The sequence below is a fragment of the Limulus polyphemus genome, unplaced genomic scaffold, assembly GCF_000517525.1.
Source record: "Limulus polyphemus unplaced genomic scaffold, Limulus_polyphemus-2.1.2 Scaffold1285, whole genome shotgun sequence".
NCBI lineage: Eukaryota > Metazoa > Arthropoda > Merostomata > Xiphosura > Limulidae > Limulus > Limulus polyphemus.
In genome coordinates, this window is record NW_013666895.1 from 141,025 (window position 1) to 154,327 (window position 13,303).

General features: G+C 34.4%; 1 protein-coding gene across 2 annotated transcripts in view; it reads left to right on the top strand.

The window, feature by feature from the left end:
* LOC106462933 (adhesion G protein-coupled receptor A3-like) overlaps positions 1-13,303 on the top strand; it is a 114,698-nt gene that overhangs the window by 43,443 nt on the left and 57,952 nt on the right. The window contains exons 1-2 of one of the 2 annotated variants that reach the window (XM_013922901.2): positions 3,325-3,344; positions 7,818-7,889. In XM_013922901.2, coding sequence (XP_013778355.2) covers positions 3,340-3,344; positions 7,818-7,889 — 77 coding nt within the window. In that variant the 5' untranslated portion in view covers positions 3,325-3,339. Of the gene's footprint in view, positions 1-3,324; positions 3,345-7,817; positions 7,890-13,303 lie in introns of those variants that run through there. The other variant, XM_022390336.1, reaches the window with a different exon arrangement.

The window sequence follows — 13,303 nt, forward strand, 5'->3', positions numbered from 1 at the left end:
TATATCACTCACCTGTGTAGTTGTTTTTTGTTTTTGTCTATGTTAGCCCTACTAATTTACATCAATGATACTAGTCCACAAAATATTTTTTATAGTAAATAATGCAAGGAATAACACAGAATAATTTCATGTGAACACCGGAGAAACTGGTCTTTCTGTGAGAATTTTTCTGGTTCTCTAATCACGTGACTTGAGCAGTTAGAAATTCAACTTTAGTTCCAACGTGTTCTCGTGGGGAATTTTTTTTTCTCTTCAGCTAAATTGTCAGTTATCTGTAACAGCACGTGGTATAAAACATATGCCAGTCAATCAAATGAAATCTAAGCTTTGTATTGCTTATATATTTAATAGGATTCGGTCTTAGAAAAATCTATTAACATATTCTAATTTACACCAAGGTATATGTAGGCGTGGAGAGTGGGTCAAAACTATATATTCATTTGACCTTTTAATGATTATTTATCCGTTCATTTTAGCTATTAAAAGTGTTTTATACATAAGAAAGTCGTAAATTACAAAAGTTTGTAACACTTCAACGAAAAGTATTATTTTTTAAAACTTTTATAGTATATTCCCTAAATATCTTTGCGCAGCTTGTTAATTTTAAACCTTTATTTAATAAAATCGAAATTCAAGCTTATCAGCTGTAAAATATAATAGAATATTTCAATATTTTAACAAAAAGCACTATTATTGGTGATAAAATTTTGAAGAACTCTAAAAAGATTTGTTTAAAGTTATTTTAAATAAAGTAAAACTGCTGTTCAAAACTCAAAACTTTCAGCTGATAGTGAAAAGGTATATTGTGTTTCTATTAAATGTAATTCGTCTAGAACAGTGGTTCTCAAAACACTGACGCACACCGCCATTTGAAAGAACAAAACAAACGGGTAGGGTAAGACCGGTAGGTGGTACGCGGGGTCTTTTGCCCCGCCGAATTTTTTTACTAACCTTTTTTCCAGAGGGTACCAAATATTCATGAAACTGATGTTCCATGTAGACCCATATTGTGAATGGTCTAGGCCCACCCACTCACCTTTTAACAATGTTATTAGTGAAAAGACTGATTCAATTAAACACCTGTGAATGTAAATAACCATTTAAGAATTTTGTTACTTTTGTAAATAGCCTTATAGGTACTGAAGCGGAAACTAATGGTCTGCTTGTATCCTTTACTGTTTTTTTATTGATAAAACCATGGATACCTTGTCATACTTCAGGTCGTAGTGAAGAATTAGCTTGTGTTTTTCAAATTATTTATTTATTTTATCAACAAGTTTCGTGGTTTAGCAATGAATGTCCTCTTGTAAGTGTTTGTTTTGCAGCAAAACCACATTAGGCTATCTTCTGTGTCCACTGCAGGGAATCTAACCCGGAAATTTAGTATTGTAAGTCTGTAGACTAACCGCTGTCCCACCATTTTTAAATCAAGCTGTTTTAAAATTCCTTGGATATAAACGTCCATTGGTGCTATTTTCATGGTGTGGAGCCATGCCAAACACAAGTTTTTTGTTGTGTTTTGTTTGTCATTTTGAGCGACAGTGCAGGCCGATACAGTCATGTTATCAAACTTTTACCTGGCTTTGTGGCTGGATGATCATTTACATTTTCATCCCATAGTATAAAAGGATACATTTATCTGATATTTAATTATATAGTATTAGAAAATTACCATTCATACCTACTATAAAATGTTCCCTACACAGACGGCTGTACTCTGATGGTTCCCAGTCTTTACCTGCTATAAAATGTTCCCTACACAGACGGCTGTAGTCTGATGGTTCCAAGTCTTTACCTTCTATAAAATGTTCCCTACACAGACGGCTGTAGTTTTATGGTTCCCAGTCTTTACCTGCTGTAAAATGTTCCCTACACAGACGGCTGTAGTCTGATGGTTCACAGTCTTTCCGATTGACAGCTGAAATCCATCGATTCCGTCGCTCTTTGTTTTTTGGGAAACGATAGACCGGACTTTATTTCCCAGCTCGTGACGTCACGCGCCAATTTCCAGTGTCTTCTAATATCGTCTTATCGATGTGCATAAAAAAGATATGCCGAAAAACTGAAGAGCCGTAGCTTCAGATTCCTATCTTTCGCCAAAGGCAGTGTATAAGCCATTGATAGCACGTGAAGCTTTACGGGATCATGTATTGACGGGGATTGCTAGAAAGGAACGTTTGACGTCCAATACGCTAGCGTTGAGTGAAACAGGAAGTTTTGTGAAGTCACGTGCAAAACTTCTATATCATAATCTCAAGCTGCTCGTGTCATCGATTATTCTGTATAAAACATACAGGAGAGAAAACCCATAACTCATACTAATTTGTACAAGTACATGTATCACCCCTTGAGATGCCCCTTCTCACACACACATACATACTCAAGGAATTGACACAGGGTCAAAGTAGTACAAGCTTCTATTGCCGTATGTGTACATATTTTACCTAAGTAAAATAATAGTATATGTTATTTTCTCGATATTTCTGAACAATTAGTAAAACTATATAGACAATAATGTAATTTTTATTCCACAGAATAAAACTGTAAATCAATTAAGATTATTAGAATACCCAAAAACAGATAGTGAAGTATATGGTGTATATCAGTGGTCGGCAACCATTTTTGATCACGGGTCAATTATTATTATTTTTAAATGTAGCAATGTGTTGAATCAGTGATAGTCATATAATTCTTAATACCAGTACATGTATTTAAATGTGTGTGTTTATTTACATAGAACAAACAAAATTAATTATTTTAAAAAAACAAACTAGATGATTCAGTCACCAAATACATATAACAACAAAAAGTAAACAGTTCTCGATTGATTTTGCAACACATAATTTAATGACTTCCTTGGTACTGTATATTTAAAACAAAAAATAAACAGTTCTTGACTGATTTTGCAACACATAATTTAATGACTTCCTTGGTACTGTACATTTAAAACAAAAATAAACAGTTCTCGATTGATTTTGCAACATATAATTTAATGACTTCCTCGGTACTGTATATTTAAAACAAAAAATAAACAGTTCTCGACTGATTTTGCAACACATAATTTAATGACTTCCTCGGTACTGTATATTTAAAACAAAAAATAAACAGTTCTTGACTGATTTTGCCTAAAATTGATTTTCAAATTCTATATAGCCATGACTCTTTCCCCTCTTCCCTTTATTATATTTGTTCTTCTCATATAGCCGAAAAATTTGAACTGAGCAATGATTGTGTCCATACGAGTTGCAACAGTGAAGCCAACTTGAGGGTCATAGGTTGCTGGCCGCTAGTGTATATATTTGATGATGAGGAAAAAACTTTTTAGAAAATTAAGAATAGATGTGGTAAGATTTACATGGAAAACATTAATTGTATATTTAGTATGATTCACATTGGTAAAACGAAAATAAGCTTTTAATTAAGATTATAGTTACATCAAAAATCTCAGAAAAACTGGCATAACCCTATTATCTGTTGGATGAACATTTCTGGAATTATAATGGCGAGTATGAATGGAAGCATTTAGAAGTTATAAATAATGCTAAAACTAAATTAGAAAGATATTTAAAAGCTAGTCGATACAAATAAAGTTATTTGTATAAATAGAGAGGATGGCCCAAGAAATGTGGTATTGTGGAAAGAAACTGTACCCCCCCACCACCACCTGAACTGACTCTGTTTTCAGTTAAATGACGGTGCTTATAAAGGCAACAGCTGTTGCTGAAATTAGTCCACTTATGGGTTTTGTTTGTTATATATAAATATTTTATTTTATTTATAAATGTCGTTTGTTTTGGTATATGTATGAAATTTAAAAGCCACCAAGTGTGCATGAAATCTCCTTCATTTATCAAACATTGTACTTTTGAAGTGACGTGAAATATAAATAGAAGTAGAGTTCGTATCTTATAAATCATATGTGCAACATTTTCATGAGATGATACATGTACAACAGATATAAACTGTGACTTTGATGATTAGTGTATAGTTAGTAGAAGGATGTATTGAAATTCTGTAATTATGACTTATCTTTAATATGTAGAAAGGGAAATGGATTTTTAATGTCTGTAGATTACAGTTTTGCGAATATGTATACTATTTATTTAGTTACTTCTTTGTCGACTTTGGAACTTACGCTATCAAGACTCTTTTGTCAGCGAACAGTGGCACTTGTTCAATCAATCACCTTTTTCTTTCAGACATTTTGTTACAAGTAACAGACACATGGGTAAGCAACAAAGTCACGATCATAATGTAACACATGAGGAACTTCGGTCTTGTGTACTTTGAAGTAGGCTATGTATAAGTAATGTAGAACATATGCTTCGGCCAGGCCTGTTCGGTATGTTCGGCGAGCCAGTTTGCATACGTTATACACTAGGTTAATAGCAAAGTACCGCAAGAATGTTTAATTAATATATTCAATGTCTTTGGTCTACACGCGTAGCAGTATCTAACTCAAATGTAGTACATCTGGCAATGGCTAGGATTTATTACACCGTTCAGAAGTACGTGAAAAGACTCGTAGAGATCGTCTCATTCCCTGGTCTGCACAAAAGTATAACAGTTAAATGTATTTTTACATATTCTTTGATAGAGAAAAAATGAAAACAAACGCGAACCTAAAGTAAGTCATTAACCTGAGGTATAATTTAGTGACGTATCGTATGTGTTTCGGTTTACATAATAATTCTGGAAGGTACTGCATTAAACTAGGAATTGTCTTCTGTCATAATTCTATCGCCCATAGTTCCAGTATAGTTGTAAAATAACCTCAAAAGTGATATTTTTATGTATATTAGAAAATGTGATTTTAAAAATAATTTCAAAAATCAAGCTTCAATAGGGCGTGTTGCTATACCTATTTTTAGACAATGACATCATCTGAATATCGCGTGACGAACCACAGTCGGAGAAACAAATCAAAGAATCCCCATCACCGAACATGCTCGTCCTTTCAGCCTTGGGGTGTTATAATGTGATGGTAAATTCCACTGTTTGTTGGTAAAAGAGAAACCCAAGAGTTGGCGGTGGATGGTATTAACTAGTTGCCTTCCCTCTAGTGTATCACTGCTATATTAGGGACTGACAGTTACTTTATTTATGGTGAGATTGTTGAAAGCATCTTCGTTATATAGGTTTATTCGTAAATATTTATATGTGCATCAGATAGTGTGACGTACCCACAACCATCGTGATCGTCTATAGAATATGACGTTTGTGATCGAACTTGTTCAGTGTAGTTCTGCTTTGCTTGATCGTTAAGAGATACTTAGCCTTTCATATAAAATCAAAATTTCTACTCTTAAAGGGGAGCAAACTATAATTTTCATAGATCATTAAATAAACGCCCGACGTGAATGAGAAAGTCCACCATGGACATGTTCATGACGTCACTAAGTCTATTCCGGTTTGTAGGGGATCGAGTTAGGTATTAGATTAGCTCGGTTCGGTGGTAAAGTAACTAATACTAAAATTATCAACGACGATACATTAAGGATTTTTGGTTATAATTTTAAGCCAGAATGTGGGTGAGGGTTACCTCTATACATTCCCTTTTTTTTTTAAGTTAATGGCTCTTACCCCTTGAAAATAGGTCTCTTGTTGGTGATGATGTAACAATAAAATATTGAATCATTACAGCACCAAGCTAGATTATCATGTTTTAATGAAAGGAACTTCAAACGCTTAAATACCTATACACGCACCAGCACACATGCAAAGGGCATTCCGGTCATGGGAAAAGGTTAGATAAATTATGACCACATTTGAAATAGATGTGTAAGAATGATAACGAAAATGTCCCTCTGCGAAAAAGGAGACATTGGAGCTTGGATTCTGATGATCGCTTCTTTCCTCCTCTTTCAGGTGGGGTGGCCTCTTTTTTTTTTGGTGTCGCACCTTCAGTGGTTGTTGTACTCTTCTTTCAGTTGAACTAGATATTTTTATATTAAAACATACATTTTTATATGCAAGTGCCCTACAAATATAACTTGTTTTATCTTTCATCCCCTGTCTTAGAGCATCTCGTCATCGTGATCAAAAATAAAAATTTATGCAAGAGATTGCTAGTACCGAGTGGAAACTATACGGTTAGTATTGGCAATAAATAGCCCCGAAGTACACACAAACTTCTCTTGTAAGGGGAGGTGATAACCCTTGGTATCTGAGAGTATATAACATGGTGACGAAGTGCATGGGGCTAATCAGAACTCGTAATAGAAAGGTAATGCTCCCAATAGCAACGAGATCTGATTATGATTAACATAATATGTGAACTCTGTAGTGAGGATTGAAACAGTAATAAGTAAATAAAAATGGGATATCAGTGACTAACGTGAAATACCACACAAGTTTAAAAAAATTGCACTTGAACGGTCATATTTATACGTTCAGTAAATCATTGTTTTCTTTTCCTCATTTTTCTTCTTCTTAAATTACCTGTGCAACCTGTATTTCCTTTATAAGCTGTCCGTGGACGACCTGGTTGATTTTTTTCACATGTTATGCTCCAACTTTGACAATGGTTGGAACAGCACCTAGTTTCAAAGTTTTTCTCTCGGGCTCCAAATTCAGAGATTCAGCCACGAGACTGTTCAAGACTCCATCACAAGAGTCGCAAGTAATATGGCTCTCATAAACAATATGACTGTTGCTAAAAATAAAGGTCTCAATACTTCGCATTCTTTAAATTGTCTATCTAGGGCCGCTTGATGGCGCCCTGTGCAACATATAAATTCAGTGCCCCAACCCCTCCAAAATCTTTTTCTAAATATTTACGATACATAATATAAACTATTATAATCATTACAAAGTAATAATGTTATTTATTTACATATTACGTGAACATATGTACATATTATGTCTATATAAAACATGCAGGATTTTCACTCATCTTCCCCTCAGTTGGGCAATCGGACAATCGAGGTCCCTTCCAGCTGGCGCTCTGTGCGAGCGCACCGTTCGCACTACTCACGGTACGGCCCTATATCTATGAATTTCTTGCATAGGGCACGATTTGCCCTAGACTTCGTTGGGTTTGGTGTTTGTAAAAAGCTATTTTTACATTTACCTTTAGTGTTCGTGCAATTTATTGCCTGGTGATTGAAAATAATACACCAGTTATTATCTACAACGAACACTTCAGTTGTGCAACGTGAAGTAACCCTTTTTAACAGGATCCAATGAAAACATTGATCTATTTCCGTTTATCGATTTTCCCACTGACGACAGTTGTCAATGAACCGGATAAGCCTTAATGACGTCAAGGAATGCTCTGTTGTTGCTTTCACCGCTGAAGAGAGCTTACAACATGGCGGCACCCATATAACGTTGAAGTTTTTCGAGTTGTAAACTTTACACACAGAAATCTCAGTAATATGAATTTGAGAGTAAAATTTTTCAATATTTGATTTTTATATCATTTACATAATCACAATTTGACGAAATTAGTTGAATTTCCTTTAGTCAATGTTATTGTTTTTGTGTTCAATGTTTATTTCGAGTGAACTGTTTAAACTGGTATTATATTTTAAGAACATTTCAGAATATATTGGAAAGTGGTCGAGTTACAGCTGTAATGATCGTAATTAATTTTTAGACATTATGTAGTCAAAGTAGTTGTTAAGTTGAGGCGTGATGGTGGGTAAAACAAAATGCCCGGCCCAGTTAACTAACGAATGTTTTTTGTTGTTGTTTGTTTTGTTTTTTGAGAATCATGCCTGCATAACATACATAATTGGTGTGTAGGTTCAGTTTATTTAAAATTGTCTTTGATGATACAGACTTACAGCGGTTATTTACTGCTTGTTTTACAGGAATCTCAAAGGAAATGATATTTCACAAGTACAAGAAGAAGCCTTTGCAGCATTTCATAACCTTAAAAAACTGTGAGTATTTACATATATATAGTTATGAAAATAAATGAATACTTGGTTGTTATTTTTGTGCAGAAGAGGATCAATTAATTATGTCGACTTGTTTTCTAAACTTTTAACTTTCATGCACAGGATTGAAACACCACTAGAAATAAAAACTTGCATATGACGAAAAGTGATAAAAAAATCGTCCTACCATAGCTTTTAATACTTCATAAATATTTGTACAATGGCGCTTTTATACACTTAATGTGCTGTTGTCACGTGATCTGAGTGTAATTTGATAAACCCGCACGTAGAAGTAAAACCCGTGTGGGTTTGTAAGCTACTGAAGAAGACATACTTTGAGTTTGACTGAAATATTTATAACGATGTAAAGTTGTTTAGTAAATAAATGTACTAACGCTAGATAAAAGTAAAATTTACAGTTATTTATTCCAAACTTTAAAAATATACAGTACTCAATCTTTAAATTATAAATGAATGAAGCGAAAATGTACCATTTTTTTACTTGTTGGAAAATCTATTCAATAGTCTATAACAAATGCTTTTAAAACGTGGCAGCATGATACGTATATATTTCAAATCGCTTTTATTAACTCGTGTTTTATTTACTGACGAAACAGAAGAAATGGTAATTGAAGTAAATCAGCGCTGTTCAGTTTTCGTATTTCATTAAAATGTTCTCCTTTATTTTTATTGTTTGTGCAGTAAAATTCAGTGTTTAATAAATATTCATACACATTATCAAAACATAATATACTTAGGCTGCTGATTCGTGTCTCCAAATTCCTTGTAAAAATGTGTTTCCAAATTTAAAGAAGGTGCATTTTCAGATTTACATGATGTTTGTTTATCTACACGATCATTTCAGCAAAGACGTCAGTTATTTTACACTCGTTATCGTCACAAAGAACAATGACCTCAGTAAACGTCTCGTGTTTGTTCAATTTCTCCCGTCTTTGTTGTTAAGCGTAAAGCTACACAATGGGCTATCTGTGCTCTGCCCGCAACGGCATAGAAACTTGATTTTTAGCCCCAAAACTCCTCAAAATTACCGCTGAGCTACTGAGGGGCATTTCTAATGATAGTCTAGAACCAAGTAACTATACTGTAAAGAGCCGTATATGTATTAGTAATAGTTTCTATTTTGAGAAGTAATCGATTATAGGATTTATTTCATCGATATTATTACATTTCCTAATTTATATTATGATAACATATATGCATAGGCGTTAAATACGTAATGTGTGAATATTATAAGCGCAAGGAACTTGGTTGCATGGTTATTATTAATACAAGATAGAAAATTATATTGTTAATTATGTAATTTCCATCAGTTGAAATAACTCTTTCATAAAATATTTACATAACTGTTGAATTGTGTTTGTGAATAAGAAACAAACCAGTGTTACTAAAAAGAACGTTTGAACTACTACAGTGAGAACTAACAGACTTTCACTTGAGGGGCCCCCAGTGGCACGGTGGTATGTCAGCGGACTTACGACGCTAGAAAGCGGGTATCGATACCCGTGGTGGGCAGAGCACAGATAGCCCATCGTGTAGCTTTCTACTTAACTACAAACAAACAAACAATTCACTTGAGGAGTTTTCTTCAAATTTCACGGTTTAATGAGCTCTGTAAAGCTTCAGATCTGTTCGTAAAGACGTTGAGTTTTCCAAGAACCAGATGTTTAAAATATGATGTAAGCTCTGTAAAGCTTCAGATCTGTTCGTAAAGACGTTGAGTTTTCCAAGAACCAGATGTTTAAAATATGATGTAAACTCTGTAAAGCTTCAGATCTGTTCGTAAAGACGTTGAGTTTTCCAAGAACCAGATGTTTAAAATATGATGTAAGCTCTGTAAAGCTTCAGATCTGTTCGTAAAGACGTTGAGTTTTCCATGAACTAGATGTATTGGAAAATATAAGACCTCGTTGAAACATGGAACATTGTCGCTTTTCCTGGTGAAATGTGAATTCGTGCTATTTTACTGGAAGAAACAATACGGTTTTTTTATTTATTATTTTCATTAAGAAATAATGCAAATGGAGTATTCTAGAAGTAATTGTGTGTGACTAAGAAAACACACTCAGCTAGGACTATTTCAGAATCTCAGCGTGCGACTGACGACTGGTCACATTTTAACGAGGGATTTTGGAGAAAATACTCAAATCCATGCATAGTTCGCATGTTTAGTTTGTTTAAAATCGAAAAACACGAGAAAATATTTATGGTTTTGTACATATCTGGAAATTCAGTCGTGTTCGTTTGTTAAAATGTTAGTTTTACTAAAAACAAATTTTGCACGCTTAGCATATTGTTAACCTCTGGACTCGTTTCATTTCCGGTTTTAAATAAACATGTCAAAGCTGGATGTTAGCCACTCTCTCTCCTTCTGTTTTCATTTTTACGCTGACAGGTGGCGACATCTTCTTTTTTATCCCTTTTTTATATTTATAGTATGCGCTTAAGTAAAAAGTTGTCATCACTTTTTTATAACCTTTTTTATTACTTATGCTATAAGTAATATAAATAATGTTATTTAAAATCAGAATATATAGAATATTGTATGATTAATCAGTATTCTTTGTCCTTGTTTTTAAACATATAGTTTTGAAGGAGATGTCTTTTAAGAGCAATATTGTTTTATACACTGTAAAGTTAAAATTAACCGCTAGTGGCGCTTTGTTCCCGTTGGCGACAGAAGCCAAGCTGAAAGGATACTGAATGATAATATCGCGTTATCCTAACTTTAGTCGGGCCCATCTGTAACTCAGCAGTAAGCATCAGGGCTTATAATGTTCCCCAGTGGCGCAGCGGTATGTCTGTGGACATATATTGCTAGAAACCGAGTTTCAATACCCGTGGTGGTCAGAGCACAGATAGAACTTCGTGCAGCTTTGTGCTAAATAACAGAACAACAACAGCTTTTTATGTTCACAAACGAATTGATATTATACGCATTCCTGTAATTTGATAAACTGTACTTTAAACTTGATGTATTAGTTTAAAAGTGTCGTTTAGCAGCAAAATCCAGTTTCAAGTCATCACTGCTTTGTTTAAAAAACTTATACTTAACTTATACAGACCTAATGAAGCTGAACTCTTTTACAAGCAATTTATATTTGGGAAGTACAGTTCTTGAGAAGAAGGACTGTTCAGTACTTGTGGAGCCACAGTTACTGCTTTTAAGGTTTACCATTAAATATATATCCAGGTTTATGTAAGTTTATTTTGATATGATCCTACACAGTAGTTATACCAGCTGGAACATCCATCCTGGGGTTTTGCTTGAAGGAGGTGAGCACTTGTTTTTTTTTTTTTTTTAGAATCTTTGCTCAGAGCTACACAACGGCCCTCTGCAGATATATGTCCCTAATTTTGAACTGATAGATCAGAAGGAAGACAGCTAGTCAACAGCACCCACCGCCAACTCTTGGCCCACACTAATCAAATAGTGGGATTTGACCATCACATTCACTATCTGCCCCAAAGTGTAGACAGGGCCGGATTGGGGGAGGGGGTGAACGGGTGCACTAAGATGAAAATTTAAAAACATTGTTACAGTTGTGTCTCTATCACAACAGCAATTTTAGTCATTTCGTATAAACCTGTTATTTTCAAAATTTTCATTAACATGTTCTTACAGTTTGTATTAACACGTTCTTACAACTTGTATTAACACGTTCTTATAACTTGTATTAACACGTTCTTATAACTTGTATTAACACGTTCTTACAGTTTGTATTAACACGTTCTTACAGTTTGTATTAACACGTTCTTACAGCTTGTATTAACACGTTCCTACAGTTTGTATTAACACGTTCTTACAGCTTGTAGTAACACGTTCTTACAGTTTGTATTAACACGTTCTTACTGTTTGTATTAACACGTTCTTACAACCTGTATTAACACGTTCGTACAGCCTGTATTAACACGTTCTTACAGCTTGAATTAACACGTTCCTACAGCTTGTGGTAACAAGTTCTTACAGCTTGTGTTAACACGTTCCTACAGCTTGTTTTAACACGTTCTTACAGCTTGTTTTAACACGTTCTTACAGCTTGTATTGACACGTTCTTACAGCTTGTGTTAACACGTTCCTACAGCTTGTATTAACACGTTCTTACAGCTTGTGTTAACACGTTCTTACAGCTTGTATTAACACGTTCTTACAGCTTGTATTAACACGTTCCTACAGCTTGTATTAACACGTTCCTACAGCTTGTGTTAACACGTTCCTACAGTTTGTATTAACACGTTCCTACAGCTTGTGTTAACACGTTCCTACAGCTTGTGTTAACACGTTCCTACAGTTTGTATTAACACGTTCCTACAGCTTGTATTAACACGTTCCTACAGCTTGTTCTTTCATAAATACTTCCTCGGCCATTTAAAAAAAAATCGTTAATTATAAAGAAAGATAAACTGGTTGACACTTTCCCAACGTATCTATCTATGCTTAATGGTTATTAACTGCATTGGCGAGAGGCTATTCGGTAAAATGTCGATAATCAAAAACAAGCTAAGGTCAACAGTGACAGATGAATGGTTAAGTGCCTTAGCTCTGCTTTCGACTTTAAGTGACATGTTGATAACCATTGATTTCGGATCTCCGATAACAGGCTTAGCTGCTGCCAGAAAGATAGTACTGATAGAGGTATTTGTGTGCGTGCTTAAACTTTAGTTAATAAATAGCATTGAATTGGATTTGACTTGTTTATAGAGTTCAGTTATGAGGACTCCCCTACAAAATTGCCTCGAGCCCACCAAATCCTTAATCCGGCCCTGGGCGCAGAGCAAATATTTGCTTGGTATATCGTACGTGAATGATAAGGTTGTAACTATGAATTAGTTACAAGGTAAAGTCAGATTGAAGCTAACTTCAAGTACGTGGATAGGAACCAATATTCATAGGTTATATGATACTGTACAATGATCAGTCATAGGTTATATGATACTGTACAATGATCAGTCATAGGTTGTATGATACTGTACAATGATCAGTCATAGGTTATATTATACTGTACAAGGATCAGTCATCGGTTATATACTACTCTACAAGGATCAGCCATAGGTTATATACTACTCTACAAGGATCAGCCATAGGTTATATTATATTCTACAAGGATCAGCCATAGGTTACATTATATTGTACAAGGATCAGCCATAGGTTATATCATACTCTACAAGGATCAGTCATATGTTATATTATACTGTACAATGATCAGCCATAGGTTATATTATACTGTACAAGTAATATAACCTATGACTGATCATTGTACAGTATCATATAACCTATGGCTGATCATTGTACAGTATAATATAAAATATGACTGATCCTTGTAGAGTATGATATAACCTATGGCTGATCCTTGTAGAGTATGATATAACCTATGGCTGATCCACTGTACAAGGATCAG